The sequence below is a fragment of the Amblyomma mixtum genome, chromosome 1 (assembly GCF_055824585.1).
Source record: "Amblyomma mixtum isolate Tamu chromosome 1, ASM5582458v1, whole genome shotgun sequence".
NCBI classification, from domain to species: Eukaryota; Metazoa; Arthropoda; class Arachnida; order Ixodida; family Ixodidae; genus Amblyomma; species Amblyomma mixtum.
The window spans coordinates 275,720,508-275,740,708 of record NC_143012.1 but is presented as its reverse complement, the minus strand read 5'-3'; the positions used below and the strand labels follow the sequence as shown (position 1 = coordinate 275,740,708).

Sequence of the window (20,201 nt, the reverse complement as noted above, 5' to 3'; positions counted from 1 at the left end):
AAAAAATCAGTCCTACTATTTTCAGAACAGACCCTGTATACACATTCCCACAGCCGAGGCATAGTCAGTCAAGGCCGCCGTGGTGGCTCAGTGATTATGGCGCTCGGCTGCTGACCAGAACGACACAGGTTCGATCCCGGCCGCGGCGGTCAAATTTCTATGAAGGCGAAATTCTAGAGGCCAGTGTACTGTGTGATGTCACTACACCGTAAAAAAAACCCAGGTAGTCGAAATTTCTGCAGTTCTTCACTACGGCGTCCCTCATAGCTTGAGTCGATTTGGGTCGTTAAACCCTCATAAACCAAACCGAGTCAGTCATATACGCGCAGTGTTCATGCAGAGTGTTCGGATGTCCATCATTCTTGGACAAAAATTTTAAAAATTGAAAAACTGCAAGATATTGGTATATAAATATTGAAGGCAATGGTCCATCCTTCCGATTTGTAGCAAAATATTTCTTTTATAGTGTTTCCATCGCTCGCATTGAACAGTTAAGACTGCCATAGGAAACCAATAGGGAACGCTTTTGACGAAGGTGAAAACGTTAGTAGCATTTTTATGCAAGTCTGCTGACGGAAGATCTGAGTATATATTGATTTCTGTCGTGCAATCTTGCAATATAAGGAAAAGTTCCTCCTCGTTCAAAGATGCTTTTGTCCAGAATTTTGGGCATGTACAACAGCTACTTCGTTGATCATTATCGGCGAAAGAGCTGTGAAATCTTACAAAATATAGCTTTTCCTGACAATAAAGGCCCAGTCGTATGGATCTTCTTGCGCAATGTGAATTACCTTCTTTTCGTTTTTGTACAGAGGCACTGAAAACCCTTTGCTGTTTTCATTCATATTTATCAAACTTCGGAACCAGCTTTTCCTCTGAGTCTTCGTCCCTTTAGAAAAGTTATCCAGCCCAAGTCTTCCTTAGGTGCTTCGAGTGCAGTCTCGTCCAGCATTCCAAGCGTTCTTGCGCTTGCCTCTGGTGCAGATTTATCTTTAGAATGTAGACACACAGTGACATTATTGAACGTATTTCAAAGAATCATTGCTTTTTCCCGCGCACCTCGTATAAGTCTTTGTGCATGCTGTACAACAAAACTGCTTTTTGTTTCATTGTTGCATGCAAGTTCATGGGCGTGCGGTTTCCTCAAAATGCACAGTTACCTAGCACCGGCGGCGTCTCGCATAGGACAAATACGTATTCCATGTTCCTTACGGTCGCACTTACGTGAACTTTGTCCTGCCTTAGTTTAGTTCATTTTTCTTTCTGCTCGCGCAGAGAAACACGCGTACGTAACACCGTCTGCTTGGAAAACATCGCAGTTTGCGTTAGCGTGGAGAACTGACGGCCGGCGGTGATAACAGCAGCTCTGTCGAAACACGCGGCTTGTGAAGCTGCATATCCTTGCCTCAGTGTTTCGCACGCATGTTCGAGACACGCTGAGTGCTCACACTCGTGCAATATCGGGTCACGTTGGTGTAACTAACCAAATTAATAAATAAACAACACTACCACTCTGACGGGATGCACTCAATGAGGAAACCCTGCGGTTACTACGTAATGTCGCATCGTCAGTCAGCGAGCGAGTTCAGGCAAGAGGGCGAAACGAAGCACACACACTCACACACTTCCACCACTGCCAGGCGCACCTCATGGAGTAGAGCACGTCTCCGTTCCTGAATATGCGCAGCAGCTTGTTGGGCTGCGTGATGGTGTGCAGGTAGGACCCTTTGCCGTTGTGGAAGAACGTGTCTGGCTTCCAGATGCGCTCCAGCATCTTGATGTGCAGGCTGATGGGGTTGATGGTGCCGTTGAACTTGAGCCGCTGGTCGGTCCATCGCTGCCGGAAGTAGCAGTCCATTGAGTACTCCTGCGTAGGGTGGGGAGGAGGTAAAAAAGTTATCGCAGAAACAATTATCTCTACTTTTTTTCTTGCCCAGCAGCTCTTGAAGCAAAATTCCAGTGCCGTATCGAGATGCAAGACGTTGACTTAAATGAGCCGGTCGTAAGATGAGCCAGCAGAAACATTAGGTTAGTAGGTATAAAATATGATACTGGGTGTCTTGTGTAACAAACTATAGCATCAAAGAAGAAAGAATAGACCAATGGACACCGTTTGTAGAGATCGTTCACTTCTCAATAACCATGCACTCACTCGTTTATTTTTATGTATTTATTTCATTCCGAAGGTCCACGCAGACAACAGCTCTGCCTTGATAGCGATGCATTGTGAATCATGATACATAAAATGTACATGCACAAAGCACAAAAAGAGTATAGAAGGTATCTACGGGGCTTCATAGACACCATTTTGTGGTGCAGTACTAAGCTTCAGCACTAAAAGCCGATTAAATATGCCGCAGCATTTCGCCATGCTTCACACACCACAGAATGGACGCCACTGTTACGTCGGTGCATACTGTCTGTATACACTGCTGTTACATGTCGGAATAGGTACAGGCGAGATCAAAAGCCTGAACCCCCCCCTTCCCTCCAAGTTCCGACCAGTCTCGACACCAAGAGTGCATCGTTAAGTGGTACCCTCATGCAGTGTGGCATGTTTCAGAACTAGGAGAGGGGTCAGAGTTTTTTGACCCCGTCCGTACATGCGTACGTACAAGGCTGGGTGTGCACCTCCGTTCAAACAATATGATAAAAGAATGGGTAAAACTAACCGAATAGGAAGACCACTTTATGAAGCGTAAAACTACGTTGAACAAAAAATTTCACCAGCGGACTGTTCAAGCAACGAAGACATGTAAAACATGTATACTGAATTCTAAAGATTTGGCATACACACTTGGGATTGCCAGTATAGGAGACGGAGGAACGATTATGGGGTACTCTATATGACATGATTGGCGCCAGGAGTAAGCCAACGGAGAAGGTTAGGCTTTGTCATTGCTATTAACAAGAATTTGACACTGATGCACTGATGCGGAGCCTTTTTTTATTCAGTGAACGCTGCCATAGCATTCTTATCAATGAAGAAATGATGGTCAAGGTGACAAAACTTCTCTTAGTTTTGAAGCTTTTCGCATTGCAGCAATATCGCATTCTTGTGTAGGCAAACGGCAGCAGCTGTTCACTGCTACTGATTATTACTACACGTACGCCGAACAAAGAAAAGATAACTACCGATCATAAAGCAGAAAGAAAAAAAAAGGCATTATTTGCTTAAATGAACACTCCCTGCGTGTGTTCCTTGAGATACGGCGCCGAAAACAACCTGATCTTCTGACAACCCGAAAATGCACGCGCGAAATAACTGGATGCAGGCGACGCCATATGAGATAACGCACAAAATAGACACAAAGCTATAATGTCGGAGAAGAAAGAGAAGCTTTAAATATCACGGCATGCCCTGTGGACTTTTGGTGGGTAGCTTGAATTAGGTGCTTAAGCTACGCTGTCATGCATGGCGTTCGGCTTAGCCTAAAACCCTTGGAGGCTTTAGTCGTCGTACCGATCGGTCTTGGAGAACAGTTTTGTGCTTGTGTAAGAATGCGGATAAGTAACGGTGCACTCGCCAGCCACATGTAGTAAGTTGCGGACGCCTCTCCCCTTCAGCGCTTTTTTTTCTACTACTTTCTAATCAATTACTCTTCAGGTAAAAAAATGGCTACACAACTAATTTTCCATTGACCAACACCACAAATTAAAATAAAAAGGAAACGTTCCCCTATGCTACCTCGGTTTCAGTGACTGTTGACCTTCTTGATATATCGCTACATTCGAGTCATGCCGATCGACGCATCTTTGTGTCGGCTTTTGAAAAAGAGGGCGACGGCCGCACAAAGAGCACTTGAGATGAAGGAAGCAAGAAGGGGTAGTCAGAAGACACTGTTCCTACTAACACAGCGTCGAGAAACGTACCATGTCGAGCTCCGAGATAGGCCCCATACTTCGAATCAACATGTTGGCCGTCACACTCGTTGGACGCACTGGAAATAAATGGAAAACAACATGATGTAATAATAAGAATCTTGTTTGTAATAACACGTTTCCTTACGTTCTTAACAAAGTTTTACCATATGTAGACTACGATTCCAAAGAAGCCTCTGAGTCTTCCCGTAAAGTCGTACTATAAACTACACCCAGGAATCTTTCGTGCGTCGGTGGCTGTAACCGAACAGAAGTAAAATTGACGGATGAAGGGCGTACAGTGTTAGAGAACATTTGACTGAATAAGAACAAATTAAACGTTAATGGACGAAACTTAAGTCCACAAATACTTTTCAACCATGCCTACGTTATCTCCCAGTAGTGAAATAGAACTTTTGAAAGTGTAAAAACAAGAACATGTCGTACTTTTATGTACATGAGTACCTTTCTATGTATGCTTAGGTTGTAATATAATAATAAAAGTTGGCTATCAGTTGTTATTCATTAAGGAGCTTTTTCTTGACCTAAATCTTTATGTTCGAAAGATTTGCGAAAAAACTTAAAAATTTTTTTGTGTTTTGTCCTTCCTAGTCAAATCTTAACCGGTGGCTCCCTGTGCAGGAGCACTGATCGTAGTAGATATGCCATCAACTGCAAGGGCTTATTTCTTTATTTTGCCTGATTATCTAGCTGGCATAACAACATTGCCGGGGTGCCGAGGTCCCAGGTAATACAGTACGTAACTAAGCAGCTTGTGTTGCCCGCTGAGTTGGGATGAATTCATGATGATTTTTCTGTCACATTAAAAGCGTATGGGCAAAAATAGTATGTCCAAGTTCTGAGCACAAAATCTGACATTAACTAATGAAAAACCTTTACGAGAAGGTATATTTTTCTACATACGGGCAAAAAGAATCCCATTTCTATGACAACGAAGGTAAGCGCACATACTTCAAGATAAACTAATGGGCAATAAAAGGAATCGAAAAACACACGTGTGACAAGTTTCGTTTCTAAAGAAGCGTGCATTGTGCAAAACAATGCTATTAAAGCCGGAAAGGAAGTTTCCAGAATGTGTCCTGTTTGGCCGTGTCGTTCAGGCAGCCCACCTGGAAATACAGGCCAGTGGAATGGGACACCTGGAGAGGCCACGTTCAGCTTCTCGATATGTTTACTGATTTTGTACCGCGATCTTGCAAAAAATTATCAACGATTTCGATTCGTGGTAATCGGAATAGACGAGCAGCTGAGCGGGGATATTGCTCGCCGAGAAGTGCGATATGTAGCTTCTTGTCCCCGGTTCCTAGCAGAACGCAGACAGGCGGAGCTGTGAGCACCCGCGAACGACACCTGTAAACGCCATCTGCCCCGTCAGAGCCAGTTCTCCTCGTTTCTTCCTCTCAGCTTCTCCTCTGGTTTCCTCAGCGCGTTGAAAGGACCATAACCAGTGGATAAAGTACAACCGGCAGTCATGTTTTTGCTGTTCACGCGGCCTGGCCTCCTGTTATTCGTGTCGGCATGCTTGCCACTGTTGGCGTTTAGTGAGAAAACACTATTCCGATGGGTAAACACCGAGCAAGATCTTGCGATGTCTGTGGGTTTTCAGTGTAGTTGGGCTTGTTCCAAGTGAAATAAATAAATAAGAAATAAAATAAATACCTACGAGTCGTATTCAAACCCGTGACGGTACGAACGGAACAACTTGGGTGGCCACAACGCCAGAGCACAAGGCTATCGCCACAGCGGTACACGCCTCGAGTTAAACTGAAACAGACTCTTGCGTTGTGCATTGTACATCATCTTCTGCATCAACTAATCCTACTATGAAACCACTATAAGCGCTTTGAGCCGTGCAGCGGTAGTGACAAACAGATGTGCGCTGCATGCTTTGGCGTGGACAACGTGGTGGCAGAAACGCGGCATCGGAGCAATACACACTGGCGTTGACAACATGGCTGAAGAAACGCGGCACTGCAACATAGGCCGCCAGTGTACAATAAGTAAATTGGCAGTGACAACGAAAAACTTGAAGACATGCATAACTGACTCCCTGGGTCAGAGGATGTCGCAGTCACGCTTACAGGTACCATAGCGTTACGGGTCACGTCCAGCGAAAATCCAGGTTGGTTGAGAAGGTCGTAACCTCACAACTCCTTTGCCCTAGGTGCGGGAAGTTCGGGCACCCCATAACGATCACACATTACAACAATGATGACGCCACTAGCAATTCCTTTTTGGTGTATAGAATCGTGACGTCATTCCCCCACCATTGCGCAGCGCCTCTGAAGAAAGAAAAAGCAAATGCGCTAAAAAGAAAACGTTCAAGCCGGGACTCGAACCGCTTGCCTTTTTGCCGCGTGCCTGGCGCGCTACCTCTTGACCGCTGAAGAACTTTTTTTGTCTTTATTGCCTGTTTTGACAGACTTGACCACTGAAGAACGTTCGTTTGTCGTGTTCTAAGAGGTGTCTTGAGGTAAAAAAAATTAAAACGAAAACGAAAGTTCAGAAAGGCCTTTGCCAAAAAAGGACTGAATTTCTATAGAAAGCACAAAAGGGCTGCTGACTGCGTGAGCAAGCTTTCGAATCGACGTAAAGCACAATACACGTCGCACAGCGTTTTTCACGTTCCTGCAAGAAATGCGTGCAAGCACGGCTTTGCTGCAGCTGCGCACACACCTCCGTGCCAGGGCCTCTGCGTGCTGTCGTAGTTGTCGAGCAGCGTCTCCAGCAGCTGGCTGGTCAGGGCCATGTCGGACTCTCGGTTCCCCTCGCTCTTCTTGTGAACTCGTACGCCGTGGACAGGGCGCGACCACTTGCACGAGGCCCTTGGCAGAGACATTCAGTGAACGCTGGACGTCATGGCTAGCGGCTCGCGCACAAAGAGAAACACGTACGCACCCATGCAATATGTCACTCTTGCAATATTTTCGAAACCTAGTTTGGAATGAGGGAATCTTAAAGGACTACACAAACAAAGTTTTTGGATGTAGTTTTCAAGGCCGAAGCCTTACTGGCCCACTGAACCAAAACACGACTATGTGTGTGCGTGCTCATGCGTGCGTGCGCGCGCGCGCGCGCGTGTGTGTGTGCGTGCGTGTGTGTGCGTGCATGTGTGTGCGCTTGCGTGCGCGTGCACTTGCGCGCGTGCGTGTGCATACGCGTTTACACTGGATGTTACCCATGAAATATGGAGTTCTCATGCAACCTGACAGGTGGCGGTTAAGTTAAGAATTGGTCTTGCGAGGTTGCTCGGGACAACCCGTATCGCCTAAATCCCACCGGTTGTACTACCTGCCATCCCAGTGAACCACTGCGCCAGGAGTGGTATGAGGACTCCCAGGGATCTATGAATGCAGAGAAAGACCAATTTTGCGTAAATGGGAATGAACAAATTAGCTATCGCGTCATACCCTTAAGGCGGAGTGCGGGCCGCGGTACGGCGGCGACTGCCCTCACGAAGTTGACGCGCAGCTCAGAAGGGGTGCAGCGGCGTCGCAGCGGCGGCTATAGTGTGCTTAGAAAGTGAGCGGGCGGGCTTACGCCTTCTCACGCATAAGCAGTAAGTGTTTCTGCTGACTTTCGTTGCCTTGAAATAAGCCTACGGGTCTACGGAATGAATGAATGAATGAATGAATGAATGAATGAATGAATGAATGAATGAATGAATGAATGAATGAATGAATGAATGAATGAATGAATGAATATGCAAAATGCCTCATATTTTTGCCTGCTATATGCAAAGTCTTCGCTACGCTCTTCACGTCATACTTTGAATGAACATTGTTATCCCTACGTGTACAAACGATAAACCAGACAGCACATCGACACAGTGTTGAAACTTCAGCATTCCCGCCCGCGGTGGAGAACTTCCGGCTATGGCGACCAGTCGGACTGGCGTCAATCTACGATCGCGTAGCTAACGCAGCGTCTTGGAAAAGGCGAACTTGCATAAGGAAATAAATAGGAAGAATGGAGAAGTAATGGCAGGAACAACGATTTCCGAGGAAAGGCTGCGCTGAAGGATGAACGCAAACTCAATTCAGATCCGATCATTTCCGGAAATGAAGTCTCGGACGAAGATTGCGAATCCACCTGTGCGTTTTAAAAGGAGAGGCCAGCTCCACAATCCCGGAAGTAGAGATGAAGGCATTGTTCCTTGAATAAGTTCTCTTTCTGTTTTTTCGTCGTTCTGAGGTTTGCCTTGTCTCTACCTGCTCTCGAGATAGCCTGGGAGCAATTTATTTCGTGCACGAATCCATGCATGAACTGAGAGCCGTTGCACGGCAGGATGTATTATTCATAAAAAGCAAACAAAAAGAGCAGTAACAGATTAGCGCAGCAGTGCAGAACGCTTGTTTGAGTAAATACATTATCGGAGATACAGAGCGTACATATATTTAACCGCATGTGCAACCCTCTTCCTACATTTTATTCTTGAGTTTCCGTAAATACACCTAAAAAGGAAAATGAAATAATAAAAGTAGTCCACAATGAGCGGTAAAAGATTGGTGCAAGTCAACGAAAGGCTGCAGCGAAGCGTACAAAAGGCAGCTTTGGCATATGATGGTTAAAAAGCAATGCGAACTACGCAGTTTTATCGTTCTAGATTCTCTCGGCGTGTGGCTCTGGGCCCCGAAATACGCACACCTATTCCAGGGTCAAAACTCTTGCACAGAACAATATGCGTCTGTCGTTGGCTACTTTAGAGAGTATAGAGATCGTTTGTTTACTTATTCGTATTTTATAGCCCAAGTACAAATTGATCTCGTTTGGGTCTCATTGCAACCATGTTCTCTTTCAAGCACTATGTTGCACATATACGAAGAAAGCGACTAGTGACTGAAATTGGGGAAGGCACAGGATCTTTCATTTTTTTTTAGTTTGGTGCTAATAAATGGGAAAATTGTAGTGTAGCAGTTTCTTACCTGAAAAATATTTCATTAGACAGCAGAACAAAACACAATTGCATGCCACCGATGGGATCCCAACGTCCCACCTCCGCATGTCGCGTGCTGTGTTCTACCATCTGCGCTACGTACGATACCGGCTGTCCATTCTTCAGTTTTCGGAAATATTTATGTTACATGTAGCTCAACATTAAGAGTGTTCACCAGCGCCACACTCGACCATAGCGGCGCGGACTTTAGAACGCCCTGTATTACCGTGAGCGCCACATGAAACGTGATCGAACGGGTAGGAAGGCAGCTGTGCGAGAAATCTCTTTTGCTTCATATGACATCAAGACTGCCACAACTGAGGCCCTCCTTAGCTAATTAGCAGGGACTCTTTATTTAGGAGCTCATGACGACACATATATTTGAAGAAGCGAACAGTGAGTGAAACCGAGGAAAGCATAGGGGAATGCTTCTTTTTTCTTTAACCTGCAGTGCTAATGAATGAAAAATTAGCAGAGTAACAATTTTTTACCTGAACGATAATTGATTAGAAAGTAAACAACCACTTGCCGCCGGTCGGTTTCGAAACCACGACCTCCGCATATCGTGTGCAATGCTCTACCAACTGTTCTATGACAGCGGCAGTCCAATCTTCTCCTTTCGAGAATATTTATGTTAACCTGTTGCGCATGTTTGCCTGGCAAATTTAAGTGGGAAGGACTTCGTTCTTCTGAAATGCTTACGTGTGCAATGCTCTTTCTAAAACACCTCCGCCAAATCATGGCTACTGATTAATTTTCGCTTAGTTGTTTGAAATAATGGAACTGCTGGACGGTTGTCTAAGCAGCTTTAATGTATTTAGTTATTGAATAGGTAATCTTTGGCCGCCGTGTGCTATAAATGCACCGTTTTTCAGCAACCACTGAGGTCCGAGGCTTCGGCCGTTGTTGGCCAAGGTAGGCATCAACAACTCACCGCAGTGCGCGTAGTAAGGGTAGCGCTTCATGTCCAGACTATGCTACCTTCGATGACAGTGCTGGCGTGACAGAGTATTCGCGAAAGTTTTCATTAGGCCGATAAGATAAAGGCGGATAAGATAAAGAATATCATGAAAAGGAATGATGAGGACGCGTTCCAAATGCATCTGGCGCAGCAGCCAGCCTCCGTGGCCTCCGTCACCAGCTTGTGCCAGACCTGCGATGAGCTCCGTACGCGTCCTCCCTCACCGCATCGTAGGGCAGCCATGCTCGTCAGCAACACGCTTCCATCTCCTGTGACCCTGATTTGCGGTGACTGCCTTGGGTGCGTCGAACCTGCTGAACTTCTGAAAGTCATCGACGAACGCAAAACTGTTCTTCCTCCATTCCTCCTCTAGCTTACTCCTGTCCCCTGAAACCCCGGCCACCGTCTGACATCCTGCACCGCACAACTGATCAAGGTCTCATTGCAACGTGCCATGACCAGCTGTTCGATCTCTTGCGCCCATTTAGTTCGTCGTTTGACGTGTACCGGTCTCGCCTTGGCCGTTCTTCAGATGTCAACCATATTGTGGATACTGGCTCCCATCCACAGCTGCGACATCGTCCACAACACGTGTCAACCATGAAGCATCGCGTCATCACCGAGCAAGTGGAGGACGCGCTAGAGCGCGGAGTTGTGCAGCCGTCTAACAGCCCCTGGCCATCCCGGGTTGCGCTGGTTCGAAGGAAAGATGGCTCCATCAGAATCTGTGTGGATTATCGCCGGCTGAACACCATAACCCGGAAATAAGTCTACTCTTTGTCACACGTTGATGGTATCCTCGATTGCCGTCAAGGCGCGGAATTCTTTTCATCATTCGATCTGCGTTCTGGATATTGGTTTGGCTTGGTTTATGTGGTTTAACGTCCCAAATCGACTCAGGCCATGAGCGACGCCTTAGTGAAGGGCTCCGGAAATTTCGTCCACCTGGGGTTCTTTAACGTGCCCTGACATCGCACAGTACACGGGCCTATAGAATTTCGCCTAAATCGAAATTCGACCGCCGCGGCTGAGATATTGGCAGATCGTCATGGTCGAATGCGACCGTGGAAAAACCGCTTTGGTCACTCCTGATGGATTATACGGTGTGGTGGTGTATTGGGGTTTAAAGTCCCGAAGCAACTCAGGCTATGAGGGACGCCGTAGTGAAGGGCTCCAGAAATTTCGACCACCTGGGGTTCTTTAACATGCACTGACATCGCACAGCACAAGGGCCTCTACAATTTCGCCTCCATCGAAATTTGGCCGCCGCGGCCGGGATCGAACCCACGTCTTTCGGGTCAGCAGCCGAGCGCCGTGACCACTGAGCCACCGCGGCGGGACCGTATTATACGAATTTAACGTCATGACATTTGGGCTTTGCGATGCCCCCGAGATATTCGAACGCATGATGGATAACGTCTTGCGTGGCCTGCGCTGAAAACATGCCTTTGCTACTTGGACGACATCGTCGTGTTCTTGGCCGACTTCTCTGCGCATCTGATTCGCCTGCGCCAAGTGTTGACCTGCCTCAATACCGGAGGAACGCAATTAAATTTGAAGAAATGCCACTTTGGAGCGCGCCAGCTGACCACACTCGATCACATCATATCCAAAGCCGGCATCCATCTGTATCCGGCAAAACTATGCGCGGTCGCCGACTTTCCGAAGCTGTATAAGTTCAAACTGCGGAGTTTCATTGGACTATGTTCCTATTTTCGGCGCTTCATACGAAATTTTGATATTATTATTTCAACTTTGACGTGGCTCTGGTTTCATTCCACTTTATTTTTTTTGCTCCCTTTTAGTGATTGCCTCATAAAACGCCCACTAGTTTTCCCCTTATTATTACTTGATCAAGCCCAGCGATAGCCGTTGGAGAAAGGGGTGGGGTGGATTCATGGCGCCTCTTGATACGAAATGAAAATAGAAGGCTTATACTGTAGAGGATATTTGATCTACCAGTTCTAAAACTCTCCGTGAAGATGCACGGAAATCCGGCACTGTTATTGGTTCAGAGCTCAAGATATAACCGTTATACTATAGCGGATCTTTGCTCTACCAGTTCTAAAACTCTCTGAAAAGCCCATGCACCGAAATCAGACACACTGATTGGTTCCGAGCCCTGAGGTTAGTCACGCCTCTTGCAGAAGTGAAATTAACTGCTCGGGACTTAAAGTGCGCAGAAGAAAAGAAAAGGTGCTGAGATATCAGCGATTAAGAGTAAAGGAAATGGTAGCGCCACCATCTGCTAATCTGGAAAAGGTGTCCGCAGGACATTCCCAGGCTTTGATCGATAGTTTCGTGACTGGTATGATTAAACAACTACAGTCGTCATAGGCAAGGCTCCGGCCATTCAGAATAGTTAAATGGAGAACAGCTTTGAACTGTCGACCTATGATTGGCTGACTGCTTCCCCAACACTGCATGTTTTAATCTAGCCGTAGTGCACGTTTTTGCACCGAAACGGGACTCTGTCAAAAGGAAAGCTGCAGCGCAGGCTCAAACTTCCCCAGGGCGAGAAAAATGGCTGCAAGAGCGACGAGTCAATATTTTTCATCAAGCTTCCGACTACCAGCTGTACTTCAGCAGGAAAGCCGAGGCAAAAAGAAGAGTGCGGTTGAGTAACGATCGGGTAAATTGCTGTCGGCAAATTGCTGTCGCCGACCACACGGCAGCGTCATATGTTGAAACAAGACCCTGCGACATTTTTGCAAGCAATGCGCGAACAAGAGTAAGCAAAAGAAGACGATGAAAAAAAAAAAGAGACAACAAAGCTTATACCGAAACTACGCAGAGTTGGGGCAGAACAAAAAGAAAATAAAATTGAAGCTGTAGAGGTACGTACACTTTCTTCTTATTCATCCTGCGATTTACGACGTGGGCGCACCCACATGGCGCTGCAATACGAACGCACGCACGTAGAAGAAAAAAAAACAATAAAAGGAATGTGCCAGGGGGAGAAACTTTCGGCTGTAATTAGTTTTGTTTTTTGTTTGAGATTCTTGCAATGACGGCAGCTATAGCAGCTGACCGCAGGCCCCTGCGGCTAAAAGGAAACATTTGCTGACACGGGTACGCAGTAAAGTTGCGGGGATTTTGTTTTTCTCTGCTGGTACTTGAAAGGAAACACTCACTTAAGCTCGGAATCATGCACGGTCTCTCACGTAACGAATCATTAGGAGTGCAGTAGGAAAAAGCAAACCAAATGCTGCAAAAGCAGCAACAACACGACAGTGGGGGCTCTTGAACTGCTGCTCAAACATGCATTTGACCTCCGATGCGCACGGGGCGTACGCGTGAAGCTTAGCTTTTGTTTTATGATCGTTCAGAGTTGAAGATAGTTTCTATCTCCGAGGTGAAAACGCATACAGTATAGTGCGAGCGATCTCACTACACCCGTCAGGATCTAACAGCGATGAAAAAACCTGAAATATAATGAAAGTATTCCCTGCAGGGGCCAGGACAAGAGCGGGAAGAGGGGCCATTCAAGCTTATTGCGTTCAACTATACGTTGCGCCCTGTATGCAGCACAACCCAGCGTAGCACGGTTACGACTCCAGGGGCCTTTATTGCAGCACACAGTTTGCAGCACAAATAAGGGTTAACTCTGCTAAAGTAAAGAGAACTTCGTACGTAAAGATGGCCAGGGCCAACTTCGACCCTCTACAAATCTGTGTATATTCTCGTCTCGAGGGGACGCTGCAGTGCCGAGTGAGGATAGAGGACGTCGAAATGAGTTTTAGAGCTTCGACTCGAATAAAATCCTCTGAGCTCGACGCCATCTTTGACGAACGGCGTCTGCGCACTTGGTTGCGGGCCTTGAGTGGATCACAAACACGCCGAGCGTCGCCGTTCCCCGATGTGCAGGAAGTTGGACTAAGGCAGCGGAGTAGAGGCGCGTTAGGTGGCAAGATATTACTTACTATAGCGACCAGAAGATGGCGGCATGACGGATGGGCTTCAAGATCTCGAACCTGAAGCGTGCTACTTGTCTTACAAAGCGGCAGGAGGGAACTCAGGGGAACGCGACACATTCGTTTCAGGCTGCCAGGAGAATAAGGGCGCAGAAAGGAGCCGTCCCGTGCCGTTGACTTCTCTGCGTTCTGAGTAGCAGAGCGCAGGGTAACCTCTTTGGCGTTTCTTCCTCGAGGATATCTCTACCTTTTGTCTTGACTGGAAGTACGCATACTTTTAAGTAAACAAGTATATAATATTGGCGATTTTCACGAGCTAGTATTCGAGTGCGGCGGTATTAAGCAGGACTCCACCGATGGGCAACCGAGGTAGAATCGCGCTTTTAAAGCGACAGCGTTAAGTTACCCGTGTCGCAGATAAACCAGCTTCGTCGTCTGCGCCATTCACCGTGGATGAAAAATGCATGGAATATCCCTAGAGAAGCAGCCTAGGAGGCAAGTAGGCCACCTTGATCATCACAACCTGCCCACGGGATTATGAGCAAACTGCCCACTGTGGCAGGTGGTAGTTAAATTATGACTGGTAGCGAGAGGTTGCTTGAGACCAGCAACCTGGGTCGCACAAGCCCTACCGATGGTAGCATCTGCCATCGCAGAGCAGTGGCAGATCTCTTAACCGCTGCAAAATTCTTTCTGAACCACTGAATAGGCTTTTTCTGGCTCTTATAGAGTCTACTGTGCAAACTCATGCACAGCCTGTCAATGTGTGGGAACCCTGCAGTTGGGAGCGTCACTCACGCGAGCCGCTCTATTAGGATCCTGTTCAGAAACGAATAGTAATTCGCGTGGACTCACTCGATGCGCCCCGTAAACGACCCACTCAGTTTCGAAGACGGGCCTGTAGCTCCTTCAGGACATTCGAAACGCACGGAACCCGATTACCTACATCTAATGGCGTCCTGAGCATCATGGGAACAGTGGGAATAAGCGTGCACACACTCTAGCTGTCGGAGCCCTGTCCACCGACTCGGCCAAGACTCCAGCTCGGCATCGTTCTCAATGTTCCATTAATACTGAAGGTCGAATCTCCAACCCTTCTGGAGCTCGGCAGAGACGCGGAAGTGTTTTTAACAAACTCGGGCCAGAACACCAGTCCCGGAAGATCTACTACTCCGATGGGAATGGTACCACAAAGTCTGCAAGTAGGCTCCCAAAGCTCAGCAGCCACCGGATTCGCCAGTTGGCCGGTGCTCGCACCGCAGACAAGCCGCTCCGACATTGTGCACCTCGTTGTGGCATTGTCCATGTTTTGCCACACAGAGGAATCAGTAAAAGCGACAACACATACACTCCTAGGATGAATGGGTGTTCCCCAAGAGGAACCCGGACGAAACGCTCACGAGCCTGCGGAGGTTTGCCGCAAAATTCAAGCTCCACTAAGCAACATGAGGGAATCAGTGCGCAGATCTTGAAAAAAGCTCAAGAAGATCTCGCCGAACCCCAACTCCTCTTCCCCTTCCCCATACAGTGGCCGCAGGCGTTCCTCTTCTTAATAGGTTCGTTTATTCAGTCACTTGGACGAGTCTTCGAAAACACTGTGCTTTTGTAATCCATTATGAGGAACTCTTAATGGTGGGCTCATACTTCGTGGAGCGCAACATTGAACCGAAGTGCAGGCAATAAGAATGCGGGTCCGCAGTTTTTAGCGTAACTAAGCACCAGGTACGGCATCAGTTAGGCTCGAGACAAGTTCTCACAAAGCCTCGAAATGTTCTTGAGAGTTGTCAAATTGCTTTCCTAGAAAACAGTTCGTCACCTACTGCCGAATGATACAGCGAAGAAAACCTTCATTGGAGTAGGGAATCACTGCTTTCGAACAGTCGATTCTTGAACCGCCGCTCCACGGACCACATTAGTGCAAGCCATGCGTCAACATCGCAGACCAAGGTGTTATGAAAGTGAAGATAAGTTAGGAATATCAGCTCTGTTTTTCTTTGTTCCCTGCACGGTTCTCTTCCTGAACTGCACCCCCCCCCCCCCCCCCCCCCACACACACACACATAAGAAAGTTAAAACATGCAGTTTGTAGATCATGAAAGCAGTTAGTTGGCCTTGGGTAAGGTGGTGTTGTTAAAGTGCTTATGATTCGTCTATTTCTGCAGCTCAGCTGTCTGTGTATCTGGAATAGAAGAAGGGCTTTCGCTCACCTTTATTACTTGCCCCACAAATTCGCCGAAGTAATCCACAACCGGGTATTTACAGATAAGATCATCGTCACCATTCAAAGGGCAGCTGGTCGAACTCATAAATTTACGCGATATTTTTATATGCCTTTGCTTAAATACCACAAGGAGTTCTGCAGTTGGTTTTGCCCCAGACAACTAAACAAAAAACAGAATATTTTATCACAAAGAGGTGTAGCGCAGCGCTTACGCACTCTGTCGTTTTGGCCAGCTTTGGTTACGAATAAATTAAGATATAATAATAATAGGCATCTGCAAACTTTTCAGTAAAACTATGAATGTTTTAGACTGACCTGTTTTATTTTTTTTCTATTTCGAGAGCTTACTCTTTTTTCTCTCATTTTTTTAACCATTGCTCAAGTAACACTTATCCGTTTGTTTTGAAGGTCTATCTCAAGAAAGAAGTTTGCCAGAGTTGCCATAATTATGCACAGCGTTGTATACAGGCATGTCTAATAAACAGAAGACGTTATTGCTGATATGATTTCTGCATACCGAGAAACAATTTCGCAAATTTCAAATAAATACGCAACAACATGAACTTTTGACGACGATTAGGTTTGGTTTGGTTTATGGGGGTTTAACGTCCCAAAGCGACTCAGGCTATGAGGGACGCCTTAGTGAAGGGCACCGGAAATTTCGACCACCTGGGGTTCTATAACGTGCACTGACATCGCACAGCATACGGACCTCTAGAATTTCGCCCCCATAGAAATTTGACCGCTGTGGCTGGGATCGAAACCACATCTTTCGGGTCAGCAGCCGAGCGCATAACCACTGAGCCACCGCGGCGGGCTTTGACGTCGATTAAACAACAAACAATTTTTATTGTTTTTTAAACTTCACCCTTCTTGAGTATATCAGCGTTCAGAGCTGACAGAGGCATGTCGCATAATGTCAACGCTGCAGCAGTTACAGCTCCTCCAATGAGGCACTTGCGCAAGGCTCGGCACATTATGTGGCTCTTAGGAGACTCCTTGTCTAGGATGACTCCTGAATGCATTCTTAGGTTAGGTCTGGAGAAGACACAAAATGAATATCCACGAGCAGAAGTAACGCGGGTCAATAGCACACCAGCGAACGCTCACTGCATTGCTTTTCACTTCGCTCCGCCTCATATAACATCATTAGGAATATGTTCCTACATGATAGTGAGTAAACCCTACTTAAAAAAAAGTGAATCGGCGTTGTGATAAAGCAACCTATCGTTTCTTTACGTGTTTGTATAGACGGTACAGGGACAGTACTGGTGAGTTATTGTTAAGAAACTGTGAGTATTGCTTTCTGCAGTCTGTTCTTCCTTTTTATTTCTTTTTTTTTCTTTTTTTTTTATACCTCAAAGGCCCCTGGTATGGGGCATTACATGAGGGATTTTTTTTTTTTTATACCTTGCTATAGTAAGTCTTCGCATTGCCGAACTGCCAATGGAGATAGGAGCTCTGTCAAACCGCTCACAAGGTTTTTTACCCATCTGCTCAGCCCTAGTATATGAGTGAGATAAACTGCACTGAAGTGAACTGGCCTTGCTGAAAACCCTAATAATGTTTCCCGGTGAGGCTCACGCATGCATAGCACTAGCACAAAAAAAAAATGGCTGAGGCTTAGCTAAGGTTAAGCCTAGTCAGATGCGAAGCATATTGATGGCTAGGCTTGGTAATTCATGGCTTTCCTTGGTTGACGTTCATCCCGCTCTTCATCGGTCTCTGTTAAGCGCCGCTTTCACCAAGCCATCTCTTGTAAGGACAATGCTAGAATATGCATGCTTGGTGCCATCTAACTAATCTTTCTAATTGCGTTGTATCTATCCAAAAACGCGCAGCTCGGTTTATCGTCCATGACTATTCTTCCTATACTGCTGTCACAGCGCTGAAAACTAGTCCAAATCTTCCCAACCTAAAAACGAGTCATAAAATAGCTAGGCCCATTCTCTATCATAAGTTTTATCATTTTCCACTTGATAGCACCGTTATATTGCCCGCTCACCGACATTCATCCCTGACCAGTCATTCCAAGTCAGTATACATACCCTCCTCACGCACGCACGTCATCGCATTTTTTCTCGTTCTTTCGTTCTTTCTATAAACAGGAAAAGACTGGAATGATCTCCCTCAAAAAGCGGTCCACCACGCCAGTGGGACGAATTTCTGGACCACCGATGTAAAGCCCCCCCCCCCCCCCCCCCCTCATGTAAAACCCCTGTCCGGGGGCATTCGAGTGATAAATAAATAAATAAATAAATAAATAAATAAATAAATAAATAAATAAATAAATAAATAAATAAATAAATAAATAAATAAGTAAATAAATAAATAAATAAATAAATAAATAAATAAATAAATCACACTGCGTTGGCGGCCTTCGGATAACTATCGATCCACTGGAATCGATCTACTCAAAACGAAATGTTATCAGAAGAATTTTTGTATTTCGCCTTTATGAAAATGCAGCCCCTGCAACCGGTACCAACTATAGGCGTAGAAACTTGTCCTGAGCTTAGTAAGCTTAAGCAGGGGGCTATGGCGATGAGCACACAATAATTTGCGCAATTTATACTGTATACTGAATTTATGTAACCAACATGTACCCAATAAATTCTTCTTGAATTATTCAAAAAAATGTAGGAGGCTGCAGACAAATATGGTATGCAAGAAGCATCCACTGATTTAAACCATTTTATACTCGTAGTTCTTTTTGCCGCTTCTGAATTTCTGAGGAAATGCGGCGCAGACTCGTGGAGACCCCGTGGCACTCATTCCTTTTTTACGGCGGAGACCGATCTTAACGAGGCGCGGTGAACAGGAGGGGAGGTGTGCGGCTTTGAGGGAGTACTAATGTCGGGCCCAGCCAAATGGCGGCCGTGTTGCAGAGTACCCTGCCCGGTGGGCTGCAGAGGTGGTGTGGCGCTGAGAGCGCGTTTCTTGCTGACGCGGAGACGTGATTATCTCGGGCCGACGCAGGTAAGGCAGCGGGAACGGTGGCTAACAAGGTAGGCAAAGCGTCGACTGCGTCCGCACTGCTCTCATCAGGCAGCGCTCCCTGCTGGTGCGAGCTAACAAGCAGAAAATGAGGCCGTGATCAGATTTGGAGAAAACGCGCCGGGCGTCGCCAAAGTGCTGACCGTATACGTGCAGCGTAGCGAAGGGGAAGCAACAGCACCACACACGCGCGTGTTGCGAGTCGGTGGAGACCTTGTGCATCGTCAAGGAAAAGCCGCATCTGGAGGATTTTACGTGAAGCGAGATGACAAGAAAGGAAGTACGTAGGTGCCAGAACACAGAACGAAGAACATGATTTACGCCTACAAAGAAAACGTCGGCTTGGAAAGAAATGACGGAATGAACTTGTGAAACATCTTCGAAACATCTTGTTTCGAAGATGTTGTTAGAAAACATCTTTTTTTGTATTTCCTTCTTTCTTCCCCTCTTCTATATCTACAGTATATACTCTGATAACCTTTCCAATAAAAATTCAGTCGTGAGAAAGCGCTCGAGTCCTGTCTTTCACTTTTTTTTGTGTCTCGTTTTTCGCGCTACGTTTTTCTAAGATGCAATTGCTCCGACTAGCCCAGTTTAGCTTACTTGTGAAACATCCCCATCAGAAGCTATATGATTTGGGCTAGCGCTTGTCAACTCAAGCTCTTGAACGCGATTTAATTTGGAATTATCCCGTTCTTTTCTTTTGCCGAACTTGAACTGCCAGGGAGGTAACTATCAATTATCTGTTCTTTTTTTTTTCAGTCGGGCAATGCAATTGTTCATGTACACTTCTTATTTTTCGCAACGGTCATCGCGTCGCCGTCTTTCGACTTCAATACCGGATAGCTCCTCCCCGGAGACAACTGTTGACATTTCTCTTTGTCTTGTTCGGGTGCTCGCAATCTGGCCGTCTATATTAAGCCCCCATCCTGTCAAAACAAAAGGCGCGCCCCTCAGTGTTCAATGCCTGCAGAGCTCACCTCTTGCGCACCAAAAGATTTAACTTGACTCAGCAGCTGAAAATGATTTCTGTCAACAGACAGCCTAGGCTTTCTGTACCTTCACCGCCCGCTCGGTCTGACATGGCTGCGCTCGTGAAGCCAATAGCAACTGCGTCAGCGAAGGACGAGCTCCGGAGACTGGCGTCAGACTCCAAATAACGGAGACGCCCTGACGTTGTGTTGCCTCCACCCTCCCCCTTACGTCTTTTTTTCTCTTCCTTGACCATGAACTTTTTTCTTTCCGCCACTTTTTTGTTATCTCATTGTCTTTTTGAGCCGCAAGGCAGTG

General features: G+C 46.4%; 1 protein-coding gene across 1 annotated transcript in view; it reads right to left on the bottom strand.

Annotated features, from left to right (window-relative positions):
• Positions 1–20,201, bottom strand: part of LOC149371761 (gamma-aminobutyric acid receptor subunit alpha-2-like) — a 57,283-nt gene that overhangs the window by 23,301 nt on the left and 13,781 nt on the right. Inside the window, exons 3-5 of the mRNA XM_089585238.1 lie at positions 6,559–6,707; positions 3,874–3,941; positions 1,647–1,867 (exon numbers count right to left, since the gene is read on the bottom strand). Of these exons, the coding sequence (XP_089441364.1) occupies positions 1,647–1,867; positions 3,874–3,941; positions 6,559–6,707 (438 nt within the window). The remainder of the gene's footprint in view (positions 1–1,646; positions 1,868–3,873; positions 3,942–6,558; positions 6,708–20,201) is intronic.